General features: G+C 44.8%; 1 protein-coding gene across 3 annotated transcripts in view; it reads right to left on the minus strand.

Annotated features, from left to right (window-relative positions):
• The window catches only part of DDX11 (DEAD/H-box helicase 11), a 16,560-nt gene extending 6,747 nt beyond the window's left edge, over positions 1–9,813 (minus strand). The window contains exons 1-14 of one of the 3 annotated variants that reach the window (XM_026868218.1): positions 9,660–9,813; positions 8,502–8,547; positions 7,867–7,974; positions 7,237–7,324; positions 6,558–6,760; positions 5,828–5,980; positions 5,676–5,722; positions 4,803–4,882; positions 3,473–3,517; positions 3,284–3,351; positions 2,693–2,731; positions 2,095–2,218; positions 1,426–1,560; positions 886–998 (exon numbers count right to left, since the gene is read on the minus strand). In XM_026868218.1, the coding sequence (XP_026724019.1) occupies positions 886–998; positions 1,426–1,560; positions 2,095–2,218; positions 2,693–2,731; positions 3,284–3,351; positions 3,473–3,517; positions 4,803–4,882; positions 5,676–5,722; positions 5,828–5,980; positions 6,558–6,760; positions 7,237–7,324; positions 7,867–7,974; positions 8,502–8,547; positions 9,660–9,748 (1,338 nt within the window). In that variant the 5' untranslated portion in view covers positions 9,749–9,813. Of the gene's footprint in view, positions 1–885; positions 999–1,425; positions 1,564–2,094; positions 2,219–2,692; positions 2,732–3,283; positions 3,352–3,472; positions 3,518–4,802; positions 4,883–5,675; positions 5,723–5,827; positions 5,981–6,557; positions 6,761–7,236; positions 7,325–7,866; positions 7,975–8,501; positions 8,548–9,659 lie in introns of all 3 variants that reach the window. The other 2 variants (XM_026868217.1, XM_026868219.1) reach the window with 2 other exon arrangements.
• Positions 9,814–11,020: the final 1,207 nt, after the last annotated feature.

Consider the following 11,020-nt stretch of genomic DNA (forward strand, 5'->3'; position numbering starts at 1 on the left):
AGGGCCAAGCGCCGTAAGCAGCGTGAGGGGTGCGGGGGGATCCCCTTTCAGCGCCCGCCGTCCTGAGCCTTGCCCTGGCCCTGCTGCACGGGGAAGGTCCCCTGCCCGCAATCACCCAGCCAAGAGATTGGCCCAACACAATACAATTTCAGACTTCCCCAGGCCCAGAAATCTGTTACCGGAACTCCCGAGCACTGCACAGACCACAGCTTGGACTGCAACTACACACTCTCTTTGAGTTGCAGTCTGAAGAGTTAGAAGTTGGAAAGGTGGTCTTCCAACAAGGAAGTCCTCCGCTTCACACCCTTCCCTCCCCTGTCACCACAAGGGCAAAGAGGCAATTTCAGGACATTCATGTCCACCAAAAGGATAAATGCAGCTAACGGGGATATGCGACACGCCCCACTGCATCCATACAACACAAACACACCGTCTCTTAGGCACTAAAGCAACGGGAGAAGGATGATAAGCTGCCTCTAACCATACCAATACTGAACTCAGTTTTTCTGAAGGATCCCCTATGAGATGGTCCCTGTGGGATCCCTGTCCCTTTAGGTCATGGTTTTATGAGGTCCTCTGACTGCTATCCATGCTAGTTCCAACCTACTATGAGCTCAGCCTCAGCCTGTCATCTTGAGGACAAGAAAAGCTAACAAGGACAATCCTGCCCTTGCACCTACAACTTTTTGCATAAAAAAGTAGTGTGACATCTGACAGGAAAACCGTATCAGGGAAATAAGAGGGTAGGTAGGTCTCTTCCCACACATACACACAGCATGGGAAGTGAGAAGAGCACATCCCCATGGGGCCAAGCTTCTATTTTTCCATGCCTGCTTGCAGATAGCACAGGAGACCTCCTGAGACCTCCGTGTAGCATTCCCTCACCGGCTGCATGGTGCCCCCAGCAATGATTACAGCACGGCATTCTTCTACCACCTTGGCAAAGTAGACAGCTGGATTCAGCAAGAGGAATTTGAGGCTGCTCTGACCAACTGTGCCTGGGAAAAGAAGAGAAACAGCATCAGGAGCTAGCTGTGACAGACAGGGACGTATGAGAGATTCTCCCTCCTTCTCTGGGCACTTTGGCAGATGCCCCAAGTCTCAAAGCCAGGACTTGCTATTCAACACTGCCAGAAGTGGCAGCATGTAACGCCAACCTGGAAGTTAGTTATCTTCTGCTTCCTCATCTTCCTGGAGCTGTAGAAGAGGCACAGTAAATAGCAAGACAAAAATTGACATTGAAAGTGGGAGCAGAGCTCTGCAAACCTGCCCCCAGTGCCCTTGGTTAAGGTTCCCCCAAGCCTGCCAGCCTGCATCACAGACAAACAGCACAGATATATTGCTGCAGGCTCCCCCTAGGCTCAGGATCTTACTGCCAGAGAAGCACCCTTCTTGCAACTCATGCCACTTCTCCCTTTCTAGTACCTTGCCTGTTGACAATGACTCTACCATCTTGATTGGCATTCGTGAGGGCTGAGAGGAATCCTTCAATCTGCATCAGTGGAGAGGCAGTTCGGAGCTGGTCGTTCTCAGCCTCCACAGGAGGGGTCCAGGGAGTACCTGCTGGCCCGAAGAGGAAAGGAGAGGCAGGAAACTTAGGCCACACTTCTGAAGACAGGGGCTAAGCACAAAATACAGATGGGTCCTTTCTATAGGAACATGATACCTGGCCTACTTATGCAGGCATAGAACAAAGACCCAATAAAGGAGAGAACCCAAATTCTGTCTCATTACTAGGAAAAAAAAACAAAAACAAAGACCTCATTTTTGTAGCTGGCACCACTAAACAGAGCTACCCATGGTAGCTCATCTCCCAGAGCCAGCTGATCACAGCAGTGCAAAGCTTGAGTGTGTCCAGTGTAAACATGGAATCACGTTATCATTCAGCTTGGAAGGGACCTCAGGAGATCTTCTAATCATATATACAGTTGCCTAGGTCATCTAGTCAGATGTATTAAAAACCACCTGTGTAGGTCAGCTTCTGCAGTCTCTCATTCTTCAAATCTGCCTCCCCCCTTTCCTCATGCAGACAGATGCAGGTTCCACATTGTCACTTTCTCCACAGATGCACAAGTGGAGGGTATCTGAACTCACCCTCTTTATCAGACCCCTGTTTGAGGGTCAGAAGAAAGTTCTGGAAACCAGCCAACTTCTGGTTCTCCTTGTTGGTCTTCACAGTTGTGGCAGGTCCTCCATATCGCTCCACAAACCCAAAAAGCTGCCAAGGAAAAGCCAGAAAGACTTAAGACCACCACCAACAGGAATCAGACAAGATACAAACAGATTTGCTGGCCTGCCACAGATAAAGTTCCTTAGTAGGTGTTTGCAAACCAGCCCAATCAGAATCGATCAGCAGAGCCCAGAACTCCCATTACCTTCCTCCACCCATTGAATCAAAACCAAAACAAGTCTTTGATGTTCATTCCTCCAGTGCAGTGGAGGCCCACAGGTTTGAGGCCAAGCAGCAAAGAATTAGCACTCACTGGAATACTGTGGTACACCACACTGTATGTTTCTTTGCTCTATAAGCAAAAGGTAACCTGTCCATATAGTTCTTTTCCAGGAACCATTTTGTTTGCGGAGCAGGGTGGAGAAGACAGGCTCCCACCTCAGCTGCTGCATCTTCTACTTCAAACTCAATGTATGAAACAGCATTTGAATGCTGCTGACCACAAAGCCTCAGGGGCAGTACCTTCCTACTGATGAGGCTCTTCTCGCAGTAACGCCGAACCTGTTGGAGGAAGACAGAAAAATGAACTGGCATTCAGCATCCCTTCTTCAGTCCTCTGTCTTTGATCCCTGTCCACCAGGGATATCACTTGCTGTTCTTGCTGTGCTCTTGGGGAGGGATGCACAGTTCTTCCTGAGCGTTGCCTCCCAGACAACAGTTTATTACAAAGGCATTGCTTCCAGAGTGGACACACATGGTATTAAGGTGCTGTGTTTGGAAGTTCGAGGGATAGGTTAGGTTACTGGAGTACCATAGTTTCTTTATCCTCAACCCTTACAGTCTAGCTTTGCCTACAGACAGTCTTGGTGCTCGTACATGTTTAATTAATTACTTGCTTCCCTCTACCCTGAGACCACCTCTTCAGCTTTAATGCACTGTTATCCAGACAGCAGGAGCAGAAATCTATACAATGTGGAGGTGGCAAGAATCTGCTGGAAAGCAGATTCTGCCATGTGGGCCTTGGCTCTACTTCTAGCTCTCACACACACTTCCTGCTAACCTCAAGCAAGTCACCACCACCTGTGCCCTGGCAGATGACAACATCTGCATTACCTTGAAGAGGTTGATATTGTCAATCTGGCTCTGAAACAGAAAGTCATTGATGGATTTTAGTACAGTCCCTGAAGGAAAAGGGGAGAAAAGAGAAAAAAATAAATTATTAGCTGCTGGGCCTACACTCCCTTACTACCCACACCCACATCCCTGACTGATGGCTGCATCAGGTGTTCACTTTAGTCTTACCTGTTTGGGAAACTACCTGATAGCCAGGATTTTGGTTCACATTACCTGTAAAACATGAAACTGATTCAAGGAAGGCTTATAACGGGTCTGTCTTAAAAATCAAGCAAGAGACTAACAACTGAGCTGAAAGGGACACTACACCAGGACAAAAACCAAGAACTAACTATGCATCTGCAAGATGTAGCTATACAGACAAAACATCAGCTCCTGCTCAGTTTTAATTTCCCGTGTAGGGTAGACCTACATTGTAGGGCAATTGTGCTGCTGCATCCTAAGGAACACCACCTACATTCCTTCTGTAGCAGGAGGCAGCAGGTAGGGTGGGTGCATACAAATGCTCACACACTATGTAGTCATCATGCTGCAAAGATGAAGGGCCAGGGACTGCAATGCATCCCTCTGCATTACTCAATGCAGCAGCGGGGAGCTGGAATGTGCATAGGTTGGCAGGCAATTGGGAAGAGGGGGAAACCTGAGGACAGCTCCACACCCAGACCCCAACAGCCAGAACAGGATTAATTGCTGCCACTTGCTGCATTTTATGTCCTAGTGTTTAACACCCACCTCACATCTCACTTGCAGCGTCAATCATGAAGCTGTACACAGGCTGCAGTTTCTAATGAAAGCACTTCACTGAGTGTGGGGAAGGAAAGAGTGGTAGGAACAGAGGGGGAAGAGAAGTATGTATCTGAGAGAAAGGCAGAGAGCACTACCAGGTCCCTGCCCCAAAGAGCTGCATTTCCCCTAGGTAAGGAGGAAGTTCTTTATAAACTTATGACAGGCTCTCTTCAAGACACACTGAGATCTAGCAAACAGATCATTAGAGGAAAGGAGCCCTGCAAATGCCAGTGGATTTAAACATCACAGCAAAATAATATTTTTTCACAAAGGAAATGCATCACTCGAGAAAGATTCTGCAGAGGCACACCTGACACAGGTAGAGGCCCTGCCACCAGATGACCCAGGAGATTTATTCCATGCAGCTCTTGTACAGCCCTGATCACTGTCACACATCTACTGTACTCCTCACTTAGCACCCTATCTCGTCCCCATTCAAATCAGATCTGAAAACCACAAAGAAAGAGAGGAAAACTGCCTCTATGAACTTATGGTATCATCTGCTGTTCCTCAGCTAATCAAAGAGAGGGGTTCAGGCAGACCACATTATAAGACAGACTGAGAAATTAAAATATTGCCATCTGAATCTATACATGAGCAACACCTACCCGCAGCCTCTCTCTGCAGAGGTAGAAAGGCAACAATGCCCTGAGGGAGCACCAATTAGCTCATGGTCTATCAGCATCCAGGGAGATAGAAAAGGTTTGCTTACCTCCCAGCATGGCCACAAACTGCTTCAGCAAATACAGGATCTGTTTAATGTACATCAAGTTCTTTGCCTTCAAACGTTTCCTATGAAAAATGAGACCGGTATTAGGCCACAAAACATCTTCAAGGACTAACAGCATTTGAGCTGCAGAGACAAGCAGCTGAACTCCCTTTCATTTTGGGATGACAGAAACCAAGAATGATTTCTCTTTGGCTCTCTCTCCCTGTTTGTAACAGACCATAGACGCCTGGATATCCCGCCCAAAGTCATCTCAGAGCACTCGCCCATGCACCCCACACCATTCCTACCATCGCCTTTCTCCTCATACATTAATTACAGTTTGTTTATTACAATATCAGTGATACCTCAAGTCCCTCCTGCAGTAATGCTCCACAAATTCAAAGTTATTAGCATTGAGCACAATAATCAACCACTGCAGGGACGACAAGATGCAAGATTTGGCCAAAGCCAAAAGCCACATATAGCTTCCTCCTGCTCAGAGCTCACTGCCTGTGCCATAATACCAGTCAGCACATGAAAGACTAAAGTCCAGGAGAGACATGAAAGACTGAGTCTTTTTAAACTATGCATCACAAAGCCGGAGCGATTAGAGAGAGATATTGGGAAAGGAACTGAGAATACAAGGGAAAGCCAGAATCCTCAGGGTATCCCCCTTGTCACTGCTTAATGTGAGCCCCAGGAGACTGACTTAGATTCTAGACAGAGATAATGAAGCAAGTGGCTCTTCATCTGCAGAAATATTAATGCAAATAACTTTTCATCAGGGAAAAGCAAGAAAGACCATGCAGACGCGAGACAAGCCGTGGCATCCACACTGCCTGCCACTGCTGTGCTATTTCTCTCTGAGATCTTCACCTGTATCGCTCCATGTACTGCAACAGCTGGGAGTGGGCACAGCACAGCTACACGAACAAAAAAAAAGGAGCTGTTACTACAAAGGAGTCAAGAAAGGGCTCTCTGCTGGATGCAGAGCTCATTCACGATTAACAGTCCAGGCTGTGACTCACCTGAGAGCCACTGACCTCCGCACTATGGATACAAGTGATGGTGTCTATAAGGTTGTGGGCCTCATCGATGATTACAACCTGGTCCTTCAGCTTAATCCCAGCAGCGCTTCTGGTAGGCTCATGCAAGAGCATCTGATAGGGCAGCACCACCAGCTACAGGAGAAGCAAACACTGCCCTGACTCTAGCTCTCATCCTTACAAACTGAGGGGAGTCCCCATCTGCTCATTAAAGGCCCATATCAGATGGCTTCTCAGAATTCAGTCAAGTTACTTACTATTATTATGGGAAATATAGGAAAAAAGACAGGAGCATATGCTTGAGAGGGGCACCAACATGTAAGTTAAAGAGAAGCGATTATGCTACAGCTGCATATTGGCTCAGGTTACCTTCTGAAGGCCCTCTGAAGCACTGAAAGCGTGTCCTCCAAGAGAGCCAAACAAGGAAGAGCAGTGGTGGCACGAGCTAAGATTACACCCATGCATCAGTATTGCCTCAGAGTTATCGAGCCTTTCAAGTATTTCAGAATGCTGAGACATACTTACAGCCTCTCTATTAACGTCAAATGGATATTCTTATTTTCCTTTGCTCTCTCAGCAAAACTACAGCTGAGAGAAAGACAGCCTCTTTACAAACTCCCATAATATTGAATAACAGTTCTGGAGAGAGCAGGCAATTGGTTTATTCCTAGAGGCTCTGACATTAATTCCACTAAAGGTGTGAACGCCTTACCTGAGCAGCAGGAATGGCGTATCGACTCCCATAATATGGGCAGGCTTTGGTCTCCCTTCCCAAAGCCACCAACTGCTCAATATCCTTCACTTCCACTAGAATTTCATCGCAGAGAAACTGCATTTGCTCATAGGAATAAAATGGGCATATGGCGTGACTTGCACGTCTCCTCTTTCCTTCCATCTTTTCATCACTCTTCTTTTCTAACAGCAGAAGTCAAAAGAAAGCCATGAGCAACACATAGCCTAAAACAACCACTTTGCAGAACCTCCCAGATTTCAAAGCAGGCTTTGACATGTGTATTTTTGACCTATCATCTATTTAAATACTATTCAGCATTAACATCTGCATCTCCATGATGGACATTACTCTTGCCAGCCAGATTTAGCCACGTGACATTTTCCAGTATTTCTAGTACTGAGTTACAGAGACAATTATCCTTCTGTTGGGGAAGTCCTGACCAACTTAAGGCACTTGGAAAATACATACAGATCTCAGCATCCTAGTCTGGAAGATGAGAGAAGTAAAAGCAGTGTGGATCTCTAGCTCTGCTCCTCCAACCTGCCATTTTCAAGCTCCTACCACTCTCTTGCTAGAGCTGATTGGCAGAGCACACTGTCTCCAGACTCTCATATCAGCTTTATCAGAGATTGCTTCCCCAAGCTGGAAGCGTTCCTACCATGTTTGTTCTTTTGCATCTCCATGCAGCGGTCATTGATGAGCTGGAGAGCCCCCAAGCGTCGCACCTCCTCATTCACACACAAGTTCTTGGACATGCAAAGAGAGGAAGCAGTAGATGGTCATTAAGCACCGAGTGTCTCCTGTGCCCCCTTTGCTGTAAAATAGAAGGTTTCTTGAAAGCAATCTCAGGCCAAATTCCAAAATGGAAAAGTCTGTTGGTCAGACATTGTGGATACTAACTGCTACAAACATGCTCAAAACCCATAAAACCTTAGCAAGGAGAAAACATGCACTGAGATGGCTCACAGCTACACAGCAGCTTCTAAAAACTGCTTCCAGGAGTAACACTAAGAGGAGCACCCTCCCAGTGACTCAGACATCTGTAATATTCCACATCAGAAAAGGTAAAACAGATTTTTGCACTTCTATCAAAGGGTAAATGGCCAAAACACAGCTCACAGAAAAGTGTACATCACACAGATCTGTGTCGCAACCCATGACTGCTTTAGTTTCTCAGCATGAAATCCCCAAGATGCCTCCTGTGATGTCACATCCACATACCTCCTCCCAAAGTCTCCCCCATTAAGTTAACATGCCCTCTAGGTCCCTTGTGAACAGTACCACATACCTGCCTGGACCCCAAGGAGACCAGACGCGTGTCTTTGCCAAAAGGACTTTTTTGCACCTCGCGCACAAACTGAGACAGCTGAGAGTGAGTGCGACTGCAGTAGTAAATCTACCATGAGGAAGAACAAGAGGAAGACACGAACGTGAAAGCCAATCCCCTATGTACAACCAATCCTGCAAGGAAGCAGGCAAGCATGTCAGCAAGGTTAATCTTTCTCAAGCCTTCAAAAACACATGGGAAGTCATGTGTCTTGAGTGTTACAACCGTTGAGGCTAACAGCCTTTGCCTTCTCCTGTTCATTTGCCTTGTTTCCATTTAATTTTCCAAGGTGCCTATAGAAACAGGGACTCACCATTGGAGAGTAATAAAAACGTATTTCTCACAGTGTACTTTTACAGCAAGCCACATCAAAAATTTGGCAGATTTAGCAGAGCAAGCTCCTTAGGCAGCCAGTGTAGGCCAGAAGAAGAGCACAGTAGCACTAGTCACTATTATCAACAAACTTGGCAGTCCTTAGATATTAGTTCCTAAATCCTTCCGTACTGCGTAACTCTGAGAAGGGTGCAAGGAAGCCATAATTCTGCTCACTCCTACACTGTTCTACAAGGTGGCACTATTCACTTTCTTCATCTCACCTTAGTTACATGCTCTTCTTCCAAATCATCATCATCATCTTCCAGCCTAAGAAAAGAGAAAGGCCAAACAGTTTCCTTTCAGCAGATCACTGACAGAATCAAATGATGCTATACTACAAGAGAGAGGTCTCAAGAGAGATGGTTATGTCATCTCAAAAAGAGCCTCATATCTTAACTCAAGAGGTAAAAGAAAAATCAACTTTTTAAGAATAGGGTAAGTGTGCAGAGTCAAGTTAAGCCTTGCTATTTAAAAGGAAAATATCTGTAGGGCTCTATCTTTAGCAACTTCAATAAATTATTTTTTTTCTTTTAAATCTGGGGCTCCTAAGCCCCAGGCATAAACTAATCAGTGCTATGCTATTCTTTGGTGATCTTATTTATTTTTGTAAAACTTTCCCTTTAGAGACAATTTACCACCCTAAAGATATTGCATAAATAAAAGCTTCAGGAAGGTATTTAGCTGCCAGAGTTCCTCAAAGGCAGCAGCAGTTTAATGTTTGATAAACTACATATAAACAAGTAGTTAAGTGTTTTGCAATTTCTAAGACACAAGCATCTGTCTGGATACTAATTAGTAAATTTGTATTTTAAATGTATTTGACTTTTCATGCTGAAATATGGCTTCTGGCTTTCTGCATAAAGCAAATGTATGAGAGAGAAAAGTGTGCATAGGGTTTTCATACTGAAGCTCAGTCTTTAGAAATATGAACATCTCTCCTTTCAGAGTATCAAAAGATGCCAGTGCTGATCTGCAGGACTGATAGCTTCCTCTGATATCCTGAGTTCCAGTTTGCTCTTCTAATGCATGGAACTTGATCTCAAGTCATTCACTCAGCATCCAGAGGCATTCTTTGGGAAACCAGGCATGGAAAAAGGCAGGACATTGCCACATATTTAAGAAAGATGTACTTTCTCAGAAAATACTTCAGGTCACTCTGATTGATCTAACAAAAACATAAAAACCAAAAAACGACACAAAAGCAAATCCCCTCAAAAACACAAAACCAACCAATTAAACTCCCAGAGCAACCACAGCTTGAATGGGCAATTAACTCCAGATTTGCACAATCACAGGTCAAATCCCTTTAATCAAGACAAACCAATAATGATACAGAAAACCTCTCCTTGGCATGGAACCCCCTCAGTCCCTGTCCTTACCCAGATATCACTTTCTTTTCATCATCACTCTCATATTCAGCAAGAATCAGCTCCTCCTCATTGTGATCCAGCTGCTCTAGAACATCCATTCCATCTCCCTCTGAAATAACCTCCTTGCTGAGCTGAAGAAGACACTTTGTCTCATCCTCCTCAGATCTCTGAAAGGAATACATGATCACATTATCTCTCATACAGAAAGAGAGATACCACGCACATCGCTTTACGCCACGGATGGGTCAGAAGGCAGCACAGTCCCTCACACATAACACAGGCCATGGCTTGCTGGATAAACCCCCAGCAGGGCAAACAAATGCACCAAGGGTGTCTGAAGCTGTTCAGCCCCACAGAATGCAGCTGTTACCAACAACTAAGAACTTGCCCACACAGAGACATACATGGAGGAGAAACATAAAGCACCTTCTATGCAAAAGGCCCACTGAACTACAGATCCTGAAATGACAATATCCCTGTAATCCACTATTAGTTGCTTGAAGTGGCCCATAAAAGATGTCTACCTGAGAAAAAATAGCATGTAAATAAACCCAAACACACAAGGACATAATCAAACACTGTCCACACTTAACTCAAAGCTAGGATAAACTCAGCACCTGTTTTAGAATGCAGAGCACAAGACTTCTCCTGCTGTTTTTTCTCCAGTTATGTAGTTCTTATTCTAACACAGGTCTACCCCCCTACAAAAAAAATCTATTAAACTATTGAAGAATAGTTTTCTGATTAACTTTGAAAAAACAAAGTCTTCTTTATCGGAACACAATCTGAAAATGGCATCTTCTGACATCAATAAGCGTTTTTTTACCATGGCATTATGAAGAAATGCAGTTAGTGAGCAGTACAGAGATGAATCAGTTGCTTTTCCAAGTCTCTCTAACATTGCTCCCATTTACTTTCTTCCTTTTTATCATGCTCCTCATCCTCTTAAGAGACTAAAGTTATTTGTTCCACTTGTTTTTCATTTGCCATGCACTCCTGAACCTTTGATATTCCTGCCATATCCTTTTGACAGGAGCCGACCAAATCATAACACAGCACTTGAAATAGAGCACACAAGAAACTAATATCCTGGCAGCCTAATAAATCTTCCTGTTTGGGGACCTGAAGTGGTTATTTCTAGCAAGTTTGACTCATACCATCAAAAAGCACTTCAGAGTCAAGAGTACTGAGGCCAGTTCACCCATCTAAATGGCAGGAAAATATATCTGTGAACTTTTTATATGTAGAAAAGAGACATTTCTGAACAACACAATCATGTTTGCTATTAAACAAATACAATCATTCCCTAGTGGTGAGCAAAATATAACCAAAAGCCTGGCCCGGCTTTGTTTTTTTGGTTTTGTTTTTTT

This window comes from Athene cunicularia, assembly GCF_003259725.1.
Source record: "Athene cunicularia isolate RWA chromosome 1 unlocalized genomic scaffold, athCun1 chr1_part2, whole genome shotgun sequence".
Lineage (NCBI taxonomy): Eukaryota > Metazoa > Chordata > Aves > Strigiformes > Strigidae > Athene > Athene cunicularia.